At 33.0% G+C, this 27,483-nt stretch overlaps 1 protein-coding gene and 1 non-coding gene across 2 annotated transcripts in view; both read left to right on the top strand.

Moving 5' to 3' along the window:
• Plekha5 (pleckstrin homology domain containing A5) overlaps nucleotides 1–27,483 on the top strand; it is a 233,190-nt gene that overhangs the window by 117,399 nt on the left and 88,308 nt on the right. Inside the window, exons 4-7 of the mRNA XM_077798245.1 lie at nucleotides 18,589–18,672; nucleotides 19,638–19,758; nucleotides 21,578–21,682; nucleotides 25,050–25,122. Coding sequence (XP_077654371.1) covers nucleotides 18,589–18,672; nucleotides 19,638–19,758; nucleotides 21,578–21,682; nucleotides 25,050–25,122 — 383 coding nt within the window. The remainder of the gene's footprint in view (nucleotides 1–18,588; nucleotides 18,673–19,637; nucleotides 19,759–21,577; nucleotides 21,683–25,049; nucleotides 25,123–27,483) is intronic.
• Nucleotides 21,978–22,082, top strand: LOC113185041 (U6 spliceosomal RNA). The gene has a single exon (XR_003301089.1). It is a non-coding gene; the product is annotated as a U6 spliceosomal RNA (small nuclear RNA).

Genomic DNA, 27,483 nt, shown 5'->3' with positions numbered 1-27,483 from the left:
GGAATAACCCTTGAACATTTCTTGGGTAGTAAATTGAAAATACTTGGACTGTTATTTAAGTGCCAAATGAGGATGACTAACATAATGCTTAGAAGAAATTGTTGGCCCAATACTTAGTTTATTGCCTTCCTTGATGACATAGAACTTATTTCTCTACAGGGCTTAAGTTGATGATGTGGTTACCATTAGGTGTGAATGTTTGATTCCTTACCTGACTACTAACTTTTAACAAATGATATGAGAATATAAGGGAGAGAGATGCTGTATTTTCAAATCATTTTAAATTTAAATTACTGTTACTTTGTTGTACCAAAAGGACCTCTGATGACCAGGAAGTTAAAAAATAATCAGTAATCAATTGATCATATATTTGCATGCTTTGTGTACAGCACTGTTAGGCACTGTAGAAAAACTGATAGATCTGTTTCTTACCTGTTAAAAGAATTTTTACTTTAGATACTAGTGATGAGTAAGTTGGTACCAAATTATGAATACAATTAGGTGTTGGATTGTTGCTTGGACATAAACCTGTCTGTAGAGTAAATGTTACAACCAGATAAGTTAAGGCCAAGGATAGCATTTTCAAAAAAAATATGGTCAAATGTTTACATAACACTGAAGTGAAATAGTATAATGACTGGAAAATATCACAACTGGATCCTTGGTCATGATTCTCAGTCATTAATTTCTCAGTCATTATCACAAATATGTCTGAGTAATGTATGCAAGCTGGTGGAGAATACCTAAGAGCTCTTGCTGGAATTTTTCTGTGGTTTTTAAATGAAGCATGGTCCTGCTCTGAAAAGAGAGAGAGAGAGAGAGAAAATCAAGATTGAGATTTAAAATTCCCAACTGATTTAAAGAAGTTTATTAGCACGTACAAAGTAGTATAAGTCCATCCATTTACCTTTCTTGGTATAACTCAAATGTGGTTTGGGCAGAGCCCAAAAAAGCTGGGCAGAATCATACAAGGCACTTGTAAGAATTATCATATTGTTATTATATTTCTGCTGAAGTAAATAATTTCTCTATAATTGGGCACTTTTTTATAGGTGTAAACTTTAAATTTCCTCTTAAACATGTGCCAACTTCTGATCTCTGACTGAAATCTCATCCTCAATAGTCAGGTTAGCTGTCACTTTGTTAAGCCTTTCACAGATTCTTCCAGGCATTTAGCCATTTCTTCTTTGGGGCTCTTCATTATATGATCTGTTCACAACTTGTTCTGTCCTATTAAACTGTCAGTTCAGGCTGTTGTGACTTGGAGAAAAGGGACCTTATCTTATTCCCTCTTTACTTCCTTCACCCCACTATAATATTTTCCCTGTAGAAGATGTTCTGTAAATGATAGGTGAAGTGGCCAGAGGCTCACAGGTTCTTCAGGTCTAAGAGAAACCATGCAGGGTACTAGTAACTTAATCAGCCAAATACTTGCCCTGCTTGTTACTTCTCAGTATTCCACATAATCTTCCAGCATCTTTTGACAGATTTCTGCTGCTTCATTTTATCATAGTTCTCCTGGCACCTACCACAACTACCATGCCACTGTGTGATTTTGCAAACATATTCTTCTGTAGTTTTATTTAAAAAGATCTATCTTCAAATGAGACATTTTTTACTGCGTAGGTAAAGAGTGAACACACACCTAAACCAGATATGCTAGAATAATATAAAATTTCTTCTTAGTAAGCTTTTAAAGATACTTAATTTTTTTGTTGTTATATATATATTTAGTTGTTGATGGACCTTTATTTTTTATTTGTTTATTTATATGTAGTGCTAAGAATCGAACCCAGTGCCTCACACATTCTAGGCAAGTGCTCCACCACTGATCTACAACTCCAGGTCCTTTTGTTTTGTTTTTTGAGATAGGGACTCACTATGTTGGCCAGGCTGGTGGAACCCCTGAGCTCAAGTGTTCCTCACACCTCAGCTTCTCAAGTACCTGGAACTACCCAGGTGCACACTACTATACCTTCTGGCTTAAGATGGGTGTCGAGGGGTCACAATGTAATACTGGGGATAGAACTCAGAGGTTCTTTACCACTGAACTACGTCCCCAGTTTGTTGTTGTTTTCTCTTCCAGACACTGTCTGGCTAAGTTACTGAGGCTGGCCTCAAAATTGGTGCTCCTCCTGCCTCAGCCTCCCAGGTCACTGAGATTGCAGCTGGCTTAAGTTTTTAAAAATGTTTTCTTGTAATTATTCTGATGGTGAAACAGATGAAGTCTTTGTTACATAACAGAAGATCTAATTGGTCTGGGGGTGGGAATAATAAACCTACTTTATTATCACCTTAATGGACTCTGTTTATAAGTTATTATGATCTATGTCACTTAAACGGACATTATTGTTTGCTTTTAGAATTGTGAGGAAATGTTGTTTCGTTGACTTATTTTTGGTGTTTTGAGGGCTGTGGGTGTAGCTCAGTGGTAGAGTACTTGCCTCGAATGCTTGAGGCACTGGGTTCAATCCTCAGCACCACATAAAAAAATAAATAAAGACATTTGGTCCATCTACAACTAAAAATAAAAAGTTTAGACTGAATATAATTAACAAACAAAACCTTGACCTAAAAAAAAAAAATGGAAATGATCATGAATCGCTACTTTTCTAAAACATATGCAAAACCTTCTGGTTATAGCAAACTGTTAACTTGCTTTTTTATATTTTAAACTACATGATGATACAATTTTGTTTCTCAGCTTGAGGTGCTATTTTTAATTTTTGTTATTGCAGTTTCATATGAAAGGAATGTTTTAGCACCAGTTAGGTTAAGTGTTAGATTTAGTTGTAAGACATCTCAGATTGAGATACCTAAAAATTTTCCTGAACATACCCAATCTCATCTGATCTCAGAAGCTTAAGCATGGTCAGGCCTGGTTAGTACTTGAATGGGTGGGATCTAAAAATTTTTTTATACCGTTGTCAGTCAAATGGTTTTTCAAATGGTTTCCCCGTTCTTTATTCAGAATCACCATTTTGAGCAAAGAGCATGAACTATAGAAGAAATACGGTCAGCCATTAAATATGACTCAACATTTAATTAATTAAACAATTATGTGGTAAGCGCTGTTCTAATTGCTTTAAATGATTCTTCTCATCATCACAAAAATCCCATGAGGATTAAATTATCATCTTTATTTTCCATATAAGAAAATTGAAACAGGGAAAGGCTAGGTAACATGCCTGTGGTCTGAGAGCTGTTGAGGAAAAGAACTCAGTTTGAACCCAGATCATCTGACTTCAGAGGTATGTGGTTTTGACTATTAAGCTGAACTGCCTCCTTCATGAATAGGCATGCAAAGAAAAGGTTTAACCCCATTTACAGTTAGAATAGTGGATAGCTTGTATTTTCTATTAGATTTACAAAGATAAAGGGTAATTACCAGTATTTAATATGAGTCAGGATATGGGGAAAGGGAAAACCTAAGATACTGAAGTGCAAATATAAATTGTTGATTCTTTTTGGAAAAGACTGTTTCTAAATGCTGAAAACATGCACATGCTTTGACCTTTCCATCTCATTTCTAATAATTATCCTACATAGCTAAACAAAGAAAAGCAATAAGATATTTGCATTTTTTCAAGTTTTTTGTTTCTTTGTTAAGTATTATTTATTATAGCAAGAAATTGAAAATAAAATGCCCAGTAGAACATGGGTTTAGATAACTGTGATAGGCAGTTATTAAAAAGGAAAATTATAAATGTCATTTCTCTCCATGGCACATTGCTGAATAGAAAAAAAAAAGCAAACTCTGGTCTAAAATTAGGATGTTCATCAAAATATTAACAGTTGTTGTATTTTCTACTAGGTAGTATAATTTAGTAAATTTTAAAATGTCTATGTAACAGAGACACTCTGCCTAGGTTCTATGAGCATTATGATCATGGACAAATAATTTAACTATTCTGTGCCTCTGTTTCTTCAGTAAAATAAAGATAACTGTAGAACTTATCCTGTTATTAGGCTCAAATGAGTTTGTAAAACATTTGACATAGTAAGTGATCTGTGCAGCCATCATTATTTCTGGATGGTGGAAAGGGAATTTTAGTCTTTTTTATACCTTTTATTTGCTGAATTTTTAAATAAGTTTGTATCAACTTTGGAAAAAGCAACAAAAACTTTTTAAAGGAATTATTTTAGTTGGTGTGCTTACATTTTTAAAGGAAATATCCACTTACTTTTAGAGCTAAGGTTATTTTTTACATTCTTGTTTTCTTCAAAAACTGTTTAAAACAATATATCTTGGTGGTTTGCCCTATGCTATATGCCAATTTCAAAGAAATTGAAATCATATTTTATTCTTCTGGCTAGAAGGCATGCATAATCACAACAGATCCTTCCTGGAGAAACTGCCTTAAATTGTGGCTGCAATGACATGTTAGATGTGACGTAAGTCTGGTGTCAGACTTCCAGAGTGGCAGGCCAGCCTGACAGCCACAGTGCATTTCCTTAGTGCATACTCCCCACAGTGCTCATAGGGAGCAGCTCAAAGACAAAGGACTTCAGTCTTTTTTTATTCCAGAGTCTTTTTTTGTCTGAGGTTGAGGGTTTTTTTTCAAGAATGTGATTTTGATGAAGGCTGGTGAGTAATTCTTGTTACTTTATTTGTTAATAATAGTTAATGCCTAAATGAACAGTAATCTATTTTCTCAGTTAATAATCCTGTGGTAAATAATGTTTGTAGCACTGTTTCAGGCATGGTGCCTAGGGCAGAGGATTTACATACCATAAATATTTCTATAACTTACTGTATTGTAGAAATGTAAATGTGTTCATTAAGTTGTCAATGACTTGAACATTTTAAGATGTGAGAGTCAGAAATGTCCTTCCTGTAGTCTCTCCTAAACTTAAAACTGCATAAATATGTAGTGGTCAAAAATAGCTTCAAAGCCTAAAGACTTTTAAATAAAGTCTCAGAAGCTTACCTCCTTCAATCTCAAAGAAAATTAGATAAATAATTCCTCACACATTCCTATAGAGAAGCTCGGTGATATTCATTATATAATGCTTTCTTTAATACACAATTTAATAATGTTCTAAACTAGTTAACAGTTGAAATAATGATATCTCTTTAAGAATTCTTTAATTTGGGGGTTGTTTCAGTGATGGGATTGAAAATATTTATTAACCTAAAATTGAAGAGCAGTATCCTGGGAGATTATATATTATAGACAGTATTTCAGCATTTAAACGAATTTTAGAAATTTTAAAGAATAATGCCAAACAGCCATTGATTATAGAAGCTGGGAAATATGCTGATTCTTATTAACTACAAATTCACATTTCTTTGAATTGCACTGTTATGTTTAGTTTGAAAGCATTAGTGTTCTGCTATACAAGGTTTCTGGGTTTTGGAGTAGCTATTTTGCTTATAATTTCTTTTTCTCCTTTTTATAATGAATGATATTATCTTAATTTCATTCTAGTTATATAAACTAAAGCCTTTAAAGTTTTTCTCTTTTTATATTTTGACATCTCTGGCATAATTATTTTCATGAAAGTTCAATAGCAGTCTTTGATTTCAAGGTCTTTTAGAAGAATTTCTCAAGTTTCCCCTTAAAAAAACAGGCATATACTTTTTAAGTCTAGTTGAAAAAAGGGCATTGTAGAAATTATTTAAAAACATATTTTTTACTTCAGTTTTCTGAAGCATTTGAAGAGTAAGACTTGCTTTGCATGTTTTTATGTGAAAGAAAATGTTCTAAATTAATTTTTATGCTAATATGCAAAAGTATCAAATTTGAGGAATAAATCTCTACCTCATATTATGGCTCCCAGGACATCAGACTACTATGTTTAGAAGGTTAGAAATGTAGAAGTAGGGTTTCAAGTTCATTTTATATAACTTGACAGCCTTAATTCACGATCCATTTTTTTTTTAAGATGCAGAATGTTCAACTTCCAGCTAAGATTCTGCCCAAATATAGAAAATTTAAGCACCGTAAGTGGAAAATTCATGAATATTTTAATTCTTTTTTAAAATAAATTTATCATGAAAAAAATATGAATCTACTTAAAATATTTTAACACGGTATGGTATATTTTAAACTTAGGCAATAAATTACTGTTGTAATGATGAAATACATTTGTTATGCATTTTAGACAAAGATGTTTTTGAGGCATTATGACATCAGAGGTCATTGGCTGCTACCAAGTTCAAGTATGGAGAAGCTACTTCAGCTTTTTTTTTTTTTAAATGAATAGAAAATTAAATCTGGCAAAATGAGGGGAAAAAATAAGGTGGTGAGCAGGGAGATAACTTTCAATTGACATAAAAGTTTTACCTGAGTCTAAAGTGATAGGAAATAGAATACTTGTCTATTTTCTAATGGATAATAATGTCTTCCACCAGTAGTATAACCTGCTTGAAAAGTATAATTGCACTGTTCTTTTTTTAAAAAAAATTTAGCTGGTAAACTCAGTTGAATCTTTATCCTTTAGAGTCTTAAACTACATTTTTGTTTCCTAGTGGTGTACAGTACAAAGCCTTGTGCATCTACATGTTAAATAAATATTTCTACATGAATAAATAGTTGACTAAGCAAGTTAAACGAATGAGGAAAATATCTTGGTATCTGTATTGGAGAGATTTCATCTTTACTCTGATGATCAAAACTAACTGATAACATGCCATGCCTTATACTCTTGTTAGAAGAAAATGTTTCTCCAGTGTCAAATACTGCCATTGTAGTGTCTGTCCTGCTGTAGGAAGTGGGCCAGGTTGGATTTCCACTTTTGCCCCATCTGTAAGAGCGAAATTTCTCAGTGCTCAGAGATGATGATTTCTTAACTAAATTGAGCCTTAAGTAAGTTCTGTGTGGATCATATAAAGTACATTATGTTTGGATCTTTTCAGAATTTTAAAAAATACATTATTCTGAAATTGAAGTGATAGAAAACCTAGGAATAAATACATTGTTTTGAAACTCACATGAAAAAGAAAACTTAAGACCTAGATTTTCAACCATATGTCTATGCCTGACCCTCATCTTTTTAGTCGGTTCTGAACTCTATCCATATTTGACTATTCCTGCTGAACCCACCAGGCTCATTCAGAGAGCCATCACACATGTGATGCTTTCCATGGTCTTCTTTTTCTAAGCAAGTTCAATCCCTAATCAGTCTCACCTCTGTGTTTTGTTTATGCTTATGCCACTGTTTGTGGTTATTTATTTATATTTATAATAACATTATTAAGGATGTATTTCAGTGGAGCAGTTGCCTGGCATGCTCAAGGACCTGGATTCAATCCCTAGTACTGGGAGAAAAAAAGTGTTTGCTGTACTGTGCATCATTTTGAAAGCAAGTCTACTATTGTTTTTTTTACTATTGTTTTACAGCATTATCATTTGATTTTTGTTCTTGCAGTGATTGTTTTAATAAAGCTTATATAGTATCTGAAAATAAGTAAATAACTGTATAATGAAGAATAGTTAAATGATTAGCTTTTTTACATTAAACTCTTACCTGTTTGATTTATTAAAAGGAATGTTTCATGTACAATAAAGTAATCTGATCCCTTCAAAGTAACTTTTTCACAACTTATGTGTAGTTTAGAATTAGGTTATTATCTAAAGTGGTATGGTAAGAATTGGTGCTTAAACTTAGTTTTTTCTAATTTGCTGTTTGCTTCCTTCCTACTAGTATAGTAAATGTCTATTTAATACATGTTAGAATAAAATCTTGCTAATTAGCATTCATTAGGGAGTAGTAGAGTTGTCTGAATTGATGATATTCTAGGTTTTGTATTTTTGAATGCCACATTATTGCTTTTAAGTTAGTAGAGCAATACTTCTTACTATCAACTTGTTTCTTAGGTGGGGTTCTTATTAGTTTTATTTTTAAAATCTTTGGGGGGTGGGGCCTAGGGATTCAACCAGAGAACTTTAACACTGAGCAATATCCCCAATCCTTTTTATTTTATTTTTTATTTTGAGAGGGGGTCTTACTGCTTACCTTGAATTTGTCATCGTTCTGCTAGAATAATAGGCATGTGCCACAGCACCTTTCAAAAAAATTCTTAAGACTTTAGTAAAAACATATATAAGTTGTTCTGTAATTTTTCAAATAGTAAGTACTCTTTTAAACTATTAAAATATACCCTATCATCTTTTTATTCTGTTGTATAAGTTTATACGTATTTTTCTACTGTTGATCATTAAACAATGAATATTAACTTTAGATCACATTTTCAGTGCTCTTCATTCATTAAATTATAGTTGTGTATAAGTCATTACTTCACATTAAAACTGGAGTAGAGAGCCAACAATTTTTTAAACAAGATGGTGATGCAGTTAAACATTCTTTAAAGAACTCTGTTCTCTAGCATATTCCAGTCCAGCTGATTTTTGGTAAGACTTCTGTTAGGCCCAAAAAATATACCTTGGTGCTTACCATGTACTCTTTTTATCTTTTCAAAAGGATAGAGATTTTGTTATTAGTCATGTATTGACCAACTACCACCCCGCCCCCAATTTGGTCTTTGGCTTACATTTTATAGAAAAGTGAGGCTCAGCAAGGATGTATTATTAAATAGATAAGAAGATGGTTACAATGAAATAGGTTAGGATACTTTCAAAGGAGTTGGAATTCTACAACACATTTACATGAAAATGTGTACTTTTTTATTTTCAATTTTAAAAAGAACCTTTAAGAAATGAATAAAATGTTAAAAAAAAAAATCTTGGGAATATATGAGCCTGCACTGAAACAGTATTTGAGATATTATTAGCTTTCTAATTACATAGGGTAATTTCTAGTGGCCACCAATGTAGCACTTAATTCTTGAACACTTTGCAAAAAATTACTTTCATGAAGTGGTGTGGACATTTTAAGAATCATATTTCATTTTTAGCCATATAGCACTAGTTAACCTTCGCATTTGAGCGTCTTAAGTTCAGATTCATTTAAATGCCTTACAGATGAAAGAATTGTCTAAATTATTGTAGCCATTTTGCTTTTAATTTATCAAATGATAATATGTAACACTCAGGATGGATAAGTGCATTTGTTTTTAACTACATGTATTAATGGAATGATTCTTGCATTATCTCCAAAATTCTTTAAAATCCATTACAAACTGTTTATATTGTAGATTTTAATGTACATGTTTTTATTTTAAAAAGCTTTTTCAAAAAATTATTTAGAAATTACCTGAAAATAACCAAATAAAATAGATGAGTTGGTATGTGAGCTCTTATGCTTTGAACTATTTATTTGTTGAACCAAATCAATAATAATGCTTTATAGCTTTTTGCTTACATTGTTACAACATGCTCATATTTTTCTACTGAGGTTTAAGCCCCCTCCTTTGCTTGGGTCAAGCCAGATTTTCTGTTCTTCGAGGGTATAGCACATGCTTTACAATTTTTGGTATTTGTACTGTTCTTTGGTACCCGTGATTGGGAGAATGTGAGGTAACATTTCTAAATCTGTTGTGGTGATAATTTTTTTCTGAGCAGCTGACTAAGAGTGGAAAATGATTGCAAAGCCTCAGAGGATAGGAATATAGAAAAAAAGGCATTGGGTTTTAAATTAAATTGGAAATGGAAAAGGTATCATTACAGAGCTTCAGATGGAAATGATCTTAGGGTAAAGCGAGGCAGTGAGATGCAGGGAGAGAAGAGAAGCAGCTATGGAGGCTGCATGTGCACCACACTTCATTTGTTGTCTGTGGAGGAAGAGAAGGACAGCTAATGAAAGTACAGTTTTGTTCTATTTTCTTGCCATTGAACAGAAATGAAGGAAAGAAAAGAAAATTCTCATTAACTGTGGTAAGAGGAAAGGGGGAAACTGGAGAAAGGGATCTGAAAAGGAAGCAACTTGGCATGTCGTGCTCATAGCTTATGTCAACCTCATAAATGCCTTGAGCCTCATATTTATTCATTTGTAAAATGCAGATAATAATGCCTACAGCAAAGAGGTCCTGTGAGGAGGGTTATCAAGTTTCAATAGTGTGTGACATATGAATGTGTGGGTAGCACTGAGTAGAGATGCTCAAGTGATAGCTGTTGTAACAGTGAGGACTTTAATATTTGTTATTAGAGGTGAGCATCAAAATGAGATTTTCATACCTAGTGAACCCCCACACACAAGAAATCAGAGATTATTCATTTATAAATCACAAGAAGAAAGGATATAAAATAAAGGGTTAAGACCTTAAGGAGAATTTGTGCACGGTAAGTAAATGAATCATTGAGGTTTGAGTGGGATGTCTGGAAGCAGTTAGTTCTAAGTTAAAGACAAATGGCATTTAGAACTAAATGTGGGGAAAGGAAATATATACTTTTCATGTTTTGAAAAAAAAATTATAATCTTTCAGATTGCTAACTCTGGTTATTTTTTCACATAACCAAGGCTCAAGAATTGTTTGTCTCAAGAAAGGGTGCTTTTAGAGTTTTCCTTTTCTTCTTAAAATATTACCTTTAATTGAATTCCTTTAGAGGCTGAGGATGTGGCTCATAGATCACTTGCCTAGCATGTTCAGGGGTCTGGGTTTGATCCCCAGCAATATCCAAAAAAAATTTACTTTGGGCCATCACAGAACTAATTTATTGTTACAACCATGTTTTTTTTTTTTAACCTTAATTATATTTGGTTACTTAGATCTCAATTTGACTAGTTACTGTATGATTTCTACTGATAAAATTTCTTCAATTTTAAAAGAAGCAGGAGGGTATAATTGTCCATTGGTATAAGGAAACCAAAGCCAAATTAAGAATATACCAAAACTATAACTTGTCTGTTTGAGTAGAAGGATACAGATAAAAAGGGTTATAAGCACACATCTGGACTGTTTACTGCACAGTTTTCTACCTAAATTAGCAACATGCAATAGCTTCCATAGTGTCTGCACCTCTTCTGACCCTCTCTAGTTTAACAACATTGTGGATATGTTGGAGTTTTCACTGAATTGGACCTCATAAAAGCCAAAAGTCATGATACTGGCTTTGTTACCACAAAAGAAGAATTACCAGAAGAATTACCAGGCAGAAGCTGCCAAACCTCCTCATGCTTTCCTGTTTTTCTTAAACTAAGTTAAATCCTTTTCTCTTTCCCTTAAGGAAAGTACATGATTCATAACAAACCATATAAATGGGTGGGTTTTCATCTGAGTTTAATAAGAGACAACCAAAGTCTTTTATTTGGGACATAGTATCCTATTATAAATTTCTTTTTGTGCACAGTGGATGCATTTTCAGTGATTTTGCCACAGTTGAACACTACTAAGGCACTACTTTGACTAAGCTTGCTTTGACTAATATGTCACTCAGAAGAATGATATTAACTGTTATTGGTAATATGTTGATAGCAGTTTCAGTATTTATCTATTAAATTTTAGAAAACGTGGCGCCAGGTTGGGTAGTGCACACCTGTAACCCCAGCAACTCAGGGGGTTGAGGCAGAAGGATCACAAGTTCAAGGCTAGCCTCAGCAACTTCACAAGACCCTCAGCAATGTAGCAGTATCCTGTCTCAAATTAAAATGAGGAAGAGGAATAATAATTATTGGGAGATGTGGCTCAGTGGTTAAACACCCTCGGCTTCAAAAAAAAAAAATCTATGAGATGGGAATGTAGCTCAGTGGTAGAACAATTATCTAGCATGTGCAAGGTCCTGAGTTTAATTTCTAGTACAACTAATAACAACTAATAAATAACAGAATCAAATTTATACTAGTTACTGTAGTAACTTAAAATTTGGATCTTGAATGTTCCCCAGAGGCTTAGGTGGTAAAAGCTTGGTCCCCACAGTTGGCATTCTTGGGAGAGGTGGAGCCCATGGGAAGTCCGTAGATCATTGAAGGTGTGCACATTTGGGGACCTTGGCCTCTTCTTCCCTTTTTTGCTTTCTGGCCATGAGGCAAGTGGAGTCTACTCAGCCATGTGCTCTTGACATGAAGTGCTGCCTCACCAGCCCAACTCATGAGGACCAACTGCTAATGGACTAGAACCTCCCAAACTTTTTGTTATAAGTTAATTATCTGGGTTATTTTATTGACAGAAAATTAATGCATCATGAAATCCATGAAACAAAAGTTAAAAAATAAATAAAACTTACAAAAATAAATACTCCCACAAGAAAGAACCGTGGTACTAAGAATAGCCAATATGGGTTTTTTTTTTAATATTTATTTTTTAGGTGTAGATGGACACAACACAATGCCTTTATTTTTATGTGGTGCTGAGGATCAAACCCGGGTCCCACCTGTGCTAGGCGAGCGCTTTACCACTGAGCCACAATCCCAGCCCAGTTTTTTTTTTTAATATTTATTTTTTAGTTGTAGTTGAACACAACACCTTAATTTCACTTGTTTATTTATTTATTTTTTTTATGTGGTGCTGAGGATCAAACCCAGGGTCTCGCATGTGCAAGACGAGCACTCTACCACTGAGCCACAACCCCAGGCCATGTTTTTATTAATTGTCCAGAACATGAAATGAAACAAAAACATTAGTGTTACGTGATCTCATTTCTTTTGCCATTTATTGACTAGGGCATTGACTTTCATATCTCTGGTTAATGAGATTCTAAAGAAAGATGGCCAGGGAACATTGGCAAAACTTCTTGAAAAAAAAGGTGTGCAAAGAACTTTCCTTTCAATTCTGAACTTTGTGGTCTGCTTGTGATACTTGTAATATAGCAGCCAGTTTGGGCCTATGAAGATGCATAGTTAAAAGGACAAGCCAACCCAGTAAAGATGACAGTGCTGCCGTTCTTTTCTTAAAATCAGGAATAGCTTCTTTATACACTTGGTTCAAAGAATTTATCATGTACTGATTTATTATATATAGTATTACTCTTAATTTTTGATCCAGTACTTTTATTTAATTTTTACATTCAACAAAGATTTGTATATCTTTTTTGTAGGATAGGAAGAGTTATAATACTATATTTAATTTGTCAGTCCATAGTTAATTACACAAATACTTTAATTTCTTGTGTGACATGAAATACAACTGCATTAAGAATGAAACAATTTCTTCAGTTCTATTAGCTTTTATCATTGTTAAAACTAGAAATTTGAAATACCATGTTAGTAAATAAATTCTTTTTTTCTAATCCCATAATTTTATTGAAGTTTATATTTGAAGTACACATTTTGTTCATTGTGTATGTTTGTGGTATTTTCATAGGAATATCATTGTCACACTTCCTTTATAAGTCTCCCTGAGGGAAGACTAACATGTAGACTATATGAAATGTATTCTTCTCTAATGATCTGGAAATGGAGACAAATACCAACTTAACCTATTATGAGTGTTGCCATGCAGTTTATGTTACTCTTATATAAAAGTACCTGTCATTTAGTGTTGATTCAAACCTGGTAAATTGCTAAGCTCTTTGATATATCAGCTACTAGAAAGTTCAGAACCAAGTTCTCTGCTTAAAAGTATAACATAGCCCAGGTTTTGTGGTAGTTACTTACATAATTCATTATTTGGTTCAAAATTTAGAAAGAACTAGATAGACTAATGAATTTCTATTCTATCTCAGGTAGACATGGCTTTCAAAATAAAATTATTATTAAGTGAAATAATAATTCCATAGAAGCTTCAGAGAGGCAGATCTTTCATTCAGTTATCCAGTTATTGTAAACCTGTGGCAATAATGACAAGGGCATAATGCCAAAAAGCAAACAATTTGTGTGGCTGTATATAAAATTTCTTAATATTTTATGAAACAAAAAAAAGCATTGATTTGATCATTTTATTTGGGCCTTTGTTGGAGCATGATCTTCAGACTGAACTCATGAATATGACCTATTTCCTTCAGCCCTGAACTCTGGAATGCCTGCATACATTTTGTTTTTAAGAGAGATTTCTACTAGTTAAGAAACTTCTTTTCTGCTGTCTTTGTTAGCATAAAAATACAACTCATCCTCCTCTGAAACTTAATAGAATTACATTTCTTTTCATTTTTAACTTAAGAGGCAGAAGCATAAAGCCATTATTTGTGGGATATCATGAATTTTAAACAATTAGAGTCATGTGCCACATAATGATGTTTTGATAAATGACAGGCTATGTATGCAACGTTGGAACCATAAAATTATAATGCAGCTCAAAAATTCCTATCACACTTGTCATTGCTGTCATGGCACTGCACATTACATGTTTGTGGCTATGCCGGTATAAGCAAAACTACTGCACTGCCAGGCATATAAAAATAAAGCATATGCAGTTACGTACAGTACATAATATGTGACAACAATAATAAATGACTATTACAGTGCTTTTTATGTTTTTTTTTCATGTTGTTAAGTTCTTTAGTGTAGCCTTTTTTATTTTTTTTAATTTTTTTTATTGGTTGTTCAAAACATTACAAAGCTCATGATATATCATCTTTCATACATTTGACTCAATTGGGTTATGAACTCCCATTTTTACCCCAAATACAAATTGCAGAATCACATCGATTACACACTCACATTTTTACATAATGGCATATTAGTCACTGTTGTATTCTGCTACCTTTCCTATCCCTTACTATCCCCCCTCCCCTCCCCACCCATCATCCCTCTCTACCTCATCTGCTGTTGTTCAATTCTCTCCGTTGTTCCCCCCCACCTTTCCCCTCACATCCTCTTCTATGTAATTTTGTGTAACATTGAGGGTCTCCTACCATTTCCCTATGCTTTCCCTTCTCTCTCCCTTTCTCTCCCCCCACTCGTCTTTGTTTAATGTTAATCTTTTCCACATGCTCTTCCTCCCTGTTCTGTTCTTAGTTGCTCTCTTTATATCAAAGAAGACATTTGGCATTTGTTTTTCAAGGATTGGCTAGCTTCGCTTAGCATAATCTGCTCTAATGTCATCCATTTCCCTGCAAATTCTATGATTTTGTCATTTTTTATTGCTGCGTAGTACTCCATTGTATATAGATGCCACATTTTTTTTATCCATTCATCTATTGAAGGGCATCTAGGTTGGTTCCACAGTCTAGCTATTGTGAATTGTGCCGCTATGAACATTGATGTGGCAGTATCCCTATAGTACGCTCTTTTAAGATCCTCAGGGAATAGTCCGAGGAGGGTGATAGCTGGGTCAAATGGTGGATCCATTCCCAGCTTTCCCAGGTATCTCCATACTGCTTTCCAAATTGGCCTTACCAATTTGCAGTCCCACCAGCAGTGTACAAGTGTACCCTTTTCCCCACATCCTCGCCAACACTTATTGTTGTTTGACTTCATAGTGGCTGCCAATCTTACTGGAGTGAGATGGTATCTTAGGGTGGTTTTGATTTGCATTTCTCTGACTGCTAGAGATGGTGAGCATTTTTTCATGTACTTGTTGATTGATTGTATGTCCTCCTCTGAGAAGTGTCTGTTCAGGTCCTTGGCCCATTTGTTGACTGGGTTATTTGTTATCTTATTGTTTAATTTTTTGAGTTCTTTGTATATTCTGGATATTAGTGCTACCAACACAAAGGAGAGACAACAGAGATATTAGAGGAGCATTTTTATGGTTTTAATGTTTACCCCTCATTTTAAAAAAAGTTTACCATAAAAATGTAAAATGCTGCCATGTTACAGTGACGGCATCTCTTGATTTTATCAACAGGCCACATTACATCTAGGTTTCAGAGAGTATGCTATATGATTCATAATGACAAAAATTACATAGTGATGTATTTCTCACAATGTGTCCCCACTGTTAAATGATGCCTGATTATATTTAGGTAGGGGCTAATTTAAACTGTCTTTAAGTTGCTAGCTGAATGTTATTATAATAATGGTAGCATATACATTTAATACTTATAGTTCATAATAAAAACATATAAATTTTCAAGACTTGCTATATTTTAGGCCATGTTTTACTGTTTATTCTTTTAATATTTATAAACACATCTCCACTAGAAAGTAAGTTCTATGAGGACAAGGACTTAGGTTTTGCTCACTCCTATCCCTGGTACCTAGAACATTTTCTTATTTTATATCTAAATTAAAACATATATATTAAACTATGTAACTACATACATAAACTAAATTTTATATATATGTATTTCTGATTATATTAAACTAACAACTTGTGGCAAAGCTACTGAAGCAGTTTAGATACAGAGAGGTAAATTAACTTGCCTAAGATGGCCTAGTTAGTGGAAGAGTTAGGAATCAAACTTGTATCATCTGATTTCAGAACTTGTTTTCTCAGTTGCCATTGTTTCTTGCTGCCTCCATTTTGTCTAGAGAAATGCAGCAACACCAAGAAATAATAAATGTTGCTTATTCAGTATAATTAATTGGTAAAGGGCTGTGATGGTCTATTGCAGGATTTCTCTTCCTCAGCACTGTTATTTGGGTAGATAATTTGGGGAGGACTTCATTGTGCATTGTAAAACCTTGGCTCCCATAGATTCCAGCAACCCTCCCCAGTTATGATGTTCAGAAAGATTACTGGAGATTGTCAGATGGCCTTCAAGAGATAAAACCCTCCCTCCCTACCTCCCTCAGTTGAGAATCACAGGTTTAGATCTATACATTAGGGGATATCGAAGAGGGAAATCTGGAAGATACTTAGTAAAGTTTGGCCTTCCTGCCATGCCATAGTGAGTTCAGAGACAAGGCAGGAATTAGTTTACTCTTTGACTAAGGCCATGTTTTATATCAAGACCTGAATTTCATACCTTTTATAAGGATTACCTTGGAAATAAATTTATATAAAATCGTACATTTTCCCTTTTTATTCACAAAGAGCATCAGATCTCTGACAAGAATTTATATTTGGGGGTGGTGGTGGCAGTGCCAGGATTGAACCCATGGGCACTTAACCAATGAGACATGTCCCTAGCCCTTTTTTATTTTTTAATTTATTATTATTATTATTATTATTATTGTTATTGTTTTATTTGGACACAATATCTTTATCTATTAAAGCTTCAAATACATTTTTAGTAGTAAAATTTCTGAAGTTGTGTGATCAGTTTTGCTAGAACACAACAGGGATATTCCTAAAAATATCTCAGTACAAAATCAGGCAATGAAAATCACAGGACTTGAGGGGGAAATGAGGTGAGGAGCTTTAGTCAAAAATTCTTAGTAGTAGGTGGGCATCATGGCATGTATCTATAGTTGCATTTACTTAGGAGTCTGAGACAGGAGGATTGCTTGAGCCCAGGAGTTCAAGGCCTTGAACAATGGAAAGATCTTATCTCAAAAAAACAAACAACACAAAACTTCATTAGTAACACATAGAAATAAAGATGCAATCTAATAAAAATGGTATCACAGCTTTACACGTTTATTGTTACAAAATGCTAGAAATACTACAACAAACATATACCCAGCCTTGAAAAATACCTGTGATTTTTGCTTATAGAAGTGAACTTTATTGGAAGGGTTTTAGCTGGTGAGTTATTGGGAAAATTTATAAGAGGCATGGTCTAAAAGTAAATCTAAAGTTGTATCACCAGATGTGGATGAGTATGTTTCAGAAAACAGACAATGAACTGAAATAGCTGGTAAAATGTTTGAAGCATATGCAGATATATGTTTTGTGAATTCTTATGTGACTGAGTTCTGCTGGATGCAGATTGTAGATTCACTTAGTACTTCTTACAGCAAAATAATGCATAAGTGACAGTGAAGTTGTGTTATGCTCATATCTTAGAACACATTTCTATACAAGTGTTAAAACAGAACCGATGGCACTCTTGATCTGAATCAAGAGTAAAATTTTTAAAAAATCACACTGAACTACACAAAAGTATAACATGTATCGGATGAAAGCATAATTTTAAAAGAATACGTGGTTAAATTTGGTAGAACTGAAGAAAAGCTGGAAATCATTGTGTCCCTCCTGAGCCGTGGCCTCCTCCTTTGTGACAAGGATAGTGGTCAGAACCTAACAATAGGCCAGCTACTTCCCACACTGTCAAGTGCTCTATCTGCTATTAAAAGAATTTATACTAACAGACATGGTTTTATGAAATTTTTCACTTATTGGCACTCAGTGTTTGTTCAACTCATTTTTAATTTCATTTAATTACTTAGCAACTGTGTTTACCCTTTACCATTGCAATACTTTAAGATTCAGCAGTATTAAATGCAATGTAAATGCTCACATAACAAAAGAAATGATCCTGAAATTTAAAATTAATTTTAAACTTTACAAAAGTGGATTTTAAAAAACATTAACAAGAGCAGTGAGGTTTGATAGTCCCATCCGTAATAGAAAATTGCCACTTTGAAACAATTAAAGCTGGAGTTGATATGTTGGTTTCTTATACTTTTAATTCATTTTTGACAAAATGATTAGAGAATAATACAGGGGTGTGTGTGTGTGTGTGTGTGTGTGTGTGTAGTGATTGTATGCCAAATCAACTATCAAGAAGAAAGAATTGAGATCAGAGTAAGCTGCAGTGAGTTCAGTGATATTATAAAACTGTTAAGTAGCATTTTTGCACATATTTACCCACAGTAGATAGTAGAAAAGGTATATTTAGAACTCCAAATGACAGGTGGTTTGAATTTCATCTTCTTTGTTCAGTAACCTTAATTTTACAATAAAGAAATGGGTGTTTTGCTACCAAAATATTAGTGATAATAGAAGTGCCTACATGTTATCTTTTTCTTTTATTCTTTCAGCCATAATGAAAGGAAAGTGACCTGCAAACATCCAGTCACAGGACAGCCATCACAGGACAATTGTATTTTTGTAGTGAATGAACAGTAAGTAAAAAGTTTCATGCATTGCCTGTAATCAGAATGAGGTTAGCGTTGAGATTGCTCTAATCCGTATTTAATACAGTAAAATAGAACAGTTTTCTTACCTGAACAGTTGCAGTCAAGTGTAATAGTCCCAGCTGTTAACTACATGTGGTGTAGACATGACCTAAAATTTATTTTTCAGGAGGAATATAATTTTAGAAGCTATTTTTGTGAGAATTCAAACTGAGAAAGTTTGAATTCTCAAGAGCACAGAATATAAAAGTTAAAGAAGCTGTATAAACTTGGCAAAATTATTAAACTTAATTTGAACTCAGTTTTTCTCCTTCCATTCAGTACATTTCCTAGGATTTCATAAGCATTAAAAGAAATAAGTGAAAAAAGTTTATATACTATGAAGCTGGCCACAAATATTAACATTTTCTTATTTTTAACATTAGAATAATTAATCTTATTCCTCTTTTATTCTTTTTTCCAGGGGGTGGTACTGGGAATTGAACCCAGAGCCGCAACCATGTAATCTTGTCTTCTACAACTGAACTCACCCCCAGTTTCTTATAATTCCTTTTTGTTTTTATTTTTTGTTTTCGACAAGAGTCTTGCTTTGTTGCCCAGGCTGGTCTCAAACTCTTTAAGCTCAAGCAATCAATCCTCTTGCCTCAGCCTCCTGAGTAGCTGGGGACTACCAGTGTACATCACCATGCCTGGCCTGTAATTTTCCTGTTAGATGACCAAGTTGATTATCTTCAGTAATGCCTTTTAGAATTAGCATGATATTAACTACATTGAGTTTAGCAGAAGAGTTAATTGTGTTTAAAATAGTTGTAAATATTAAATGTTACTCTGTAGTAACAAGTATCCAGTTATTTTGAAAACAGGACTCTTGCTTTGTTAACTTCAGGAAAGCATTACTGTAAAACAGTTTACTTACACAGTAAGTTCTAGAATTTAACATATTTTATTTTCAGGACTGTTGCAACCATGACGTCTGAAGAAAAGAAAGAACGGCCTATAAGTATGATAAATGAAGCTTCTAACTATAACATGAGTTCAGATTATGCAGTACATCCAATGAGCCCTATAGGCAGAGTAAGTACTTTGCTTATTGTTAATTATTGATCAGTGATAGTATGTGTAATTATTATATTTTTATTACTTCATGGATTTAACTGTGTTGGAGGTAATTGATATGAGGAGCAGTGTTTGAAATATAAAGTAATAAAGTTGTAATTTAATGACATTTTTAAAAAATACTTAGTTTACATGTTGAATAATTTTGCATATAGAAAAATACTTGTGTGAGAGAATAGGCACTTTATTGAATCAGTGTAAGGTTTGTTATGGTTTTCTTCTTTTTTTTCTTTTTGATACTGGAGATTGAACCTGGGAACACTTTACCACTGAATTACATCCCCATCCTTTTTTGAATTTTTAATTTTGAGACAAAAGTTTCACTAAGTTGCTGAGGCTGCCCTTGAACTTGAGATCCTCCTGCCTCAGCTTACCAGGTTGCTGAAATTACAGATGTTTACCACCACACCTGGCTCAATTTAAGATTGAAAGGGAAGATTAATACAATAACCTAGAAATCAAAAATTTTCCGACTACATGAATGCCTAGATTTAGGAAACATAGTAGAAAAATAGTTATAATTAAAAATTATGTTTATTGTAAGGGAATGGGCAGTAGACAATAGTTTTTTTTTTTTTAATGTCTGCTAAGTTGTTTAAAATAAAGTTGTGTAGGATATTATAAGTAAATAAAATTTTCAAATAATGTAAGTAATTTCTAATTCTCACTAAATAACAGAAGAAAGCTAAACTCAGAATGCAGATGGACTTTTGAAATATGATGTAAAACCAAAAGTAAAAATATGAAATAATGAGAAAGTCAACCACATTATTTTCATATATGCAGAATATCTGTAATTCATATAACAAAGAATAATTACTTGATAATTAAAGAACTGCCTTGAATTAATAAGAAAAAGGGTTATGATCCCATTTAAATATGGGCAAATACTGTAAAATCAATTCTAAAAAAAGAAAATGGAATTTACTCTTTAGTACATGGAAAAGATTCTCAGTCTCAGTAATAAGAAAAATGCTAATTATAACAAAAAAAGACCATTTTTCAGCGATTGGATTTGCAGAAGTCAAAAAGTTTTAAAGCATAGCATATTGGCAAAAGTGTAGTAAAATAGACATTTTTCTTTTTCTTTATGTAGTGAGTCTCAAGTGAAATGGATACTATGTGTATAGTCATTTGAAAAAGATAAGATACTCCATAACTATAAGAACAATTATTTTAGATTGATAGGAATGCACATGCCCATAGTAATATTGATTACCTCACTAGGTTGTCAGGAGGGTTGGCTGGATGCTAGACCTCAAGGGTAAGAAGTAGACTGGTCCTGTTTTATATTTTTGTACTATTTAAATTTTATACTGTAAGCATTATCTAGTTGAAAGCAGTTTAGAAAAAATACTGTTGTGTACAAATAATGCTGTTAGCCTTCATTCATCAAAACACTATTAAATGCAGATATAAAGCAAAATGTTTTACCATTTGACTTATTCTTATACATTTGTTAATAATTTTTACTTACTATTCATTTTATAAAGTAGATAAAACAAAATACTGCACTTTAAGAATAGTATATATAGATTTTAAAGGCAATAGTGTAAAACCTATGATCCTTTTGTAATATCCTGAGGGTAGGAGGGTTCTTTGTATTGAACTCTTACACTCGAAACAACTAAGCCAACAAAAGTTGAATTGTGATAATTTATTTTCCTACAAGTCTCAGAGAAATCTAAAAAATACAAGATTAAAATAGTGAAGATAAAAAATAATTTCAAATATCTAAGCATTATTACTGCATTTTCTCTTTTTTTTTTCTGTTTAGACATCACGGGCTTCAAAGAAAGTTCATAATTTTGGAAAGAGGTCAAATTCAATTAAAAGAAATCCTAACGCACCTGTGGTCAGACGAGGTTGGCTTTATAAACAGGTATTTTTTTCTCCCATTTGATAAGAAATAAAGGATAGAATCAAAGAGATCTTTTGAGCTGAATGTTGCCAAGACAATTACATGAAAATATATAAAATAGAAAAGGAAATGTACAATAGTCTCCCATACCCCTTCACTTTTATTACCCCTAAGAGTGTCAGGTGAAAAATAAAGACAGAAAAAGGAATGGGTGTTACAATAAAGACTGTTTGTATATGTTGGCTATAGGTATTTCTAGGTTTAAAATTAAATAGGTGCTGTATGTTAGGAATCCCATGCTAAAATTCTCTATGCAGTGCTTGCTTCAACATCTTATATACTGAAATTGGAATTAGAGGGAAGATGAGCCTGGCCTCTGCACAAGCATGACATATGAATTTGTGAAGCATTCTATATATTTTTGTAAATTTTCCAGGCAGAAATATTTTTTAAACATTTGGCTTTTCTATTCATATTAAAAATCATTAGATAAATGCACAACTCTATACTTCCCTGCCATTCTTTTTTTAATATTTATTTTTTAGTTGGACACAATATCATCTTTTATTTTTATTTGTTTTTATGTGGTGCTAAGGATTGAACCCAGGGCCTCGCATGTGCTAGGCAAGCGCTCTATCACTGATCCACAACCCCAGCGCATTCTTGCCATTCTTCATAGAGGAATCTGAAAATAATTTGGATATTTCTGACTTTTTCTGGGTTTTGGCTTCTGTATTTTAAGACTATTCTCTCTTCCTTATAAGTTTTTGGGCTGTTTGGTTTTTCTTTTTTCTTGTTTGGCTATTTGCTCAGAGTTCACTTTCAGAAAGCTTTATAAGTTGGGGTTTATATTGTACTATGTAGGAAGCTTGATAACTAAGATTTTTTGGAAAGTTGTTATTAGTATGGGGATTCATAAGCATGTAAGGATATTATCCCCTTGGACTTTGCCATCATTTTTATTACTTTGAGGATGTTATTTACTTTCAGATTTCAGCTAGATTTCAGATGAGTATGTTGCCAGATAATTGAGAGAATGTGTTCAACATTCAAGGCTTTTGCCTTTGTTCTCGTATTCTACATGACAAAGCAAATTAAACATTAGTTCATTGAATGATACATAATCTGAGGTAACAAATGTTATGCCAGTCGTCCCAGTTCATTAACACATTTGTATGCATATATTAAAATGTTATACTGTCCCATAAAAATATACAATTACTGAGTTTATTAAAAATAAAAATATTTTTTAATTAGTTTATTGGTGGTGTTAATCTATTTTGTTAAATATTGCTAATTACTTTCAGCTGAGCTAATTTTTATTCATTAAAACTCATAATGAATTTTTTGTGAATATTCATTATAGTGTATTTCATCTGAAAGTTGAGTTTAGCTAATGTATTGAAAGAGGATAATCTTAAAATTCAGAGAATTCCCCACCATTCAAGTAATTAATTTTGCAAATTCTCACTAAGTTGACTGGGCATATGCTTGGTGGCTTTTTTTTTTTTTTTTTTTAACTAGGGATTGAACCCAATATCCCCAGCCCTTCTTAATTTTTTAATTTTGATTCAGGCTCTTGCTAAGGGTCTCAGGGCCTCATTAAGTTGCTGAGGTTGGTTTTGAACTTGCAATCCTCCTGCCCAGCATCCCAAGCTGCTGTGTATGCCACCATACCCAGCCAAATTTTTATTTTTCATTTAAAAATCATTGTTATATTTTAACTCTCTGTCATTTAAGCTTACCTAAACCAAAAGATTTTCACCAAAAGACTTTAGTATATATAAAAAAATATATTTTTTATGTAGTGTTTGTGTTTTTTAACTAGTCATTGTTCAAAATATGTTCAAGTAGATCAGGACAGTATTTGTTCTAATAGTGGATAATAGGACTCCTTAAATTAATTCTTCTTCTAGTTCCCTTATCCCTTAGTTAATGTAGTATTGCAGAAGTGTTACCAACTAGTTGGCTTTAACATAAGTTTTTTCTCTTTGGTTTGGGTGCTTTTGTGATTTTGTTTTTGTTTTGTTTTGTTTTGTTTTGTTTTGGGTCCTGGAAATGGAAACAAGAGTGCTTTACCACTGAATTACATCTCCAGTCCTTTTTTATTTTGAGACAGTGTCCTGCTAAGTTGCTGAGGCTGGCCTCCAACTTGCGATCCTCCTGTCATCACCTCCCTAGTCATAAGTGTTTAATTTGTGGTATATGTATGCTTAAAAAAATTTTTTTTGCAGGGCCTTTTATCTGTACTAAAGAAAGAATATAAAAAGGAATAAAAAAATAATACGTACCATTTAATTACCTTTATTTTTGGTTTCTTCCTTGATATCTCTTAATTTTAAGGAAAAATCTTTCATATCCAAGGGCTTTTAATTTCTGTTGTTCTAAAGTTATCATTAGATGATTGTCACAATTACAAATAAACTAAGAAATATTGATGTGCATTCAAACTGGCCTCTGTCTTTTGGGGGTATCTGTTTAATTTTTTCTTGCAATTGATTATTATTGCCTAAGGAAAGTAGTTTTATTTTTTAAAAATTATAATTTTGCTTGAGACTGATATTTTTATGAACTGAATTATGTAGAAATAAATGCCAAATAGTTACTCATTTCTGCAGGGTGAGCAAAATCCAAACTGTAGGCATAACAATAAAAATGTTTATGAAGTGTTTTTGCATATTGTTTTCTTTATTTACACTCATTTTAGATCAGGTTACCTTTGCAACAATTTCAGTTCACATATTTTGCCTCTTGTTGAAGATTAATATATTTATTAAATCTGGCTTAGCAGAGTGCACACACTGATGCATGGCTACATTATTCTCATCATAGCAGAATTGTGTGTTCAGAGAGTTTTAAATTGCTTACAAATATAAAACCAAGTCAAATTGCTTCTGTGTAGTTTTTGTACATGGCAGTATTACTTTCAAAGACCAGTCTACTTAGAAATATCTTAATGTAAGTCCCTAGTAAAGGACTTCTAGATTATTTTAGTTAACCCATAAAAATTTATATATCTATGGGGTGCCATGTGATGTTTCCATACATGTAAACATTGTATAGTGTTCAAATCAGGGAAGTATATCTATTCCTCAAATATTTTATCATTTCTCTATGATGAAAACATTCAAATTTCTGTTATAGATTTTTTGAAATATATAGTACATTATTGTTGTCTGTAGTCACTACTATTGTGCAGTAAAATGCCAGAACTTATTTCTCCTGTCTAACTGAAACTTAGTATCCTATAATTTTGTTTGGCCTTTTAATTTGGTTATATTACACACATAACAGAGACATCTTGTTTTAAAAGCTTATTTTAAACGAAATCACCAAAAGTGAGTTTTAATTGACTGAAATGAAAATAAATACATTGATTTAATTTTAGGACAGTACTGGCATGAAGCTGTGGAAGAAACGCTGGTTTGTGCTTTCTGACCTTTGCCTGTTTTATTACAGAGGTAAGTTTGCCATAAACTGTCATAGTGTATTCTTTTGTCATTATAATATAAAAGTAGTAGAACTTTCTTAGAAAAAACATTACCACTTTTGCTATTTTTATTAGCACATATTATATGAAGAAAACTCTTCTTCATTGACCTGAAATTCTTAGTTACTGGGATATGACAGAAGGCAATGTGATACTTCAGACAGATTAGTATGAATTTTGGTCCAGTTCCTACAATCTGATTTGTCTTTTATAAACCTTTACTATACTATCCTTTAATTCATTGTCTAATAGATAAAATCCTTACTTTAATGAAGTTTTTTCACATGCCAATTTTGTCAGATTTAGTTATAGTTCCATTAAACACCTAGTGCTGCTTCTCAGCAAATAATTGCCGAGTTCGAGGAACTACTCTGGTATAATCTCAAATGAAAATCATAAATTACAGTGAAATATATTTATTTTGAACCTTATTTAAAAAACAAAAACTAATGATAGCCTTCTCCCTGACCCATTACCAGACCATCAATGTTGGCAATAAATAGAGGTATTACTTTAGTTATGGAATAAGAATTTTCATCCTCCTGTAAGGATGAATTGTTTTATTTTTATTTGTGTGTGTGTGTGTGTGTGTGTGTGTGTGTTTAAATGAACTGGATCTTACAGTGATCCCCAGGCAGGCCTCAAACTTCTGGGCTCAAGTAATTCTCTTACCTTAGCATCCTGAGTAGTTGGGACTATAGGCATGTACCATAACAGTCCTGGGAATTCTCTCTTCTTGTGTGACATGGGTCCCTTAAATATTACCAAACTAGTATCTGTCAGTGAAAGGCATACCTAATCAGACCACTTTCCAGAGAAATCCGCTCAGCTGCAATATGAAATCATGAATCTGGACAATGTCTTCCTCTTCTCTACTTCAAAGTCTAATTGGAAACTGTCACCTCTTAAATAATTAGATTGTCAATCCATAATTAATAATTTACTACTTTTCTCAAGAAGTATGAGTTATGGGAATGAGTTTTAGAACCAATTAGCAATATTTAAATCTATTTTTCAGTTACATAAAAGATATATGGAAAAATCTTATGGTCATCTGTGATAGAAATATAACACATATTAACCTTCAAAATATGGAATTTCTAGAAGCTGGGCACGGTGGTGCATACCTATAATCCCAGTGGCTCAGAAGGCTAAGGCAGGAGGATTAAGAGTTCAAAGCCAGCCTCAGCAAAAAGTGAGGCACTAAGTAACTCAGTGAAACCCTGTCTCTAAATAAAATATAAAATAGGGCTAGGGGTGTGGCTCAGTAGTCAAGTGCCCCTGAGTTCAATCCCTGGTACCCAAAAACAGCAATAACAATGACAAAATTTGGAATTACTAGAATTGTTTTTATCATTTTACTCCCCAGCAAAATGTGGTTGAAAAGTACTGCTGAGTCAGAATTAACCGAATATAAAATTTCATTTTATTGTATTTTATCAGGCATCAGTTGTGGTATTATCTTACATTAAGTGTCGAGCTTACTCTATAATTATTTTCCCAAAGGTTTTCCCACTTTTTCAGAAAGGTAGGACTTGTCTCTCCAGCATTATCCCTGTGCTTATAATTTATACTTTGTTCTTTTTCTGTAAATTTGTGGACTATAATATAGAGTTTAAAATGAGACTAGGAAAATATTTACTGTTTCTATTTTTTTGATTCCTAATATGGAAATTGCTTTATTAATTTTAAAAGGATATTGTTAACCTGCAATTTATTTATTTGTTTGTTTTACCAGGGATTGAACCCAGAAACGCTTACATATTTTACTTAGACACAAGCTTAGGACCTCAGCCTTCCCACGCCTCTGAGACTACAAGTATTTGCCACCATTCCCAGCTAACCACCTGTATTTTACATTTGATGTATTTATTAATTGTAGTAGTATCCGAGATAGGAAGTTTTTCTTAGAAAATGTAGAAAGGAAAGAAAACAGTTAACTCTCTTCTGCTCTTCAGCTGATTAGAAAGAAGTGTGTAACATAAGTTTTTAAATTTTATCCAAAGAGAAATGTTAGGTTTTAAATAAAAATCAGCAGATGGAAGTCCAATACCACACTGTGACACAGCACTTAAGTTTCTCTACCCTGTTATTCAGTCTTTTGACAAAACTTAAATTGGGACTTAGTTCAGTCAACAAATATTTATTGCAGATCCTGTTTCCAAGTATTGAAAAAATAGCAGTGTGAGAAAACTCTTCATGAAATGTGCATTGTAGAGGGAAGAGGGATATGGTAAATAAGCTCAGAATATGAAAGGTGAACATGGTGGAAAGATTCATCGGATGAATATTCTGGGCAGGTGTTTTAGATAATGAGATCTAAATAACAAGG

Source organism: Urocitellus parryii, chromosome 5 (assembly GCF_045843805.1).
Source record: "Urocitellus parryii isolate mUroPar1 chromosome 5, mUroPar1.hap1, whole genome shotgun sequence".
Classification (NCBI taxonomy): Eukaryota; Metazoa; Chordata; class Mammalia; order Rodentia; family Sciuridae; genus Urocitellus; species Urocitellus parryii.
Note: the sequence above shows the minus strand (reverse complement) of the source record. Positions and strands in the feature narration are given on the sequence as shown.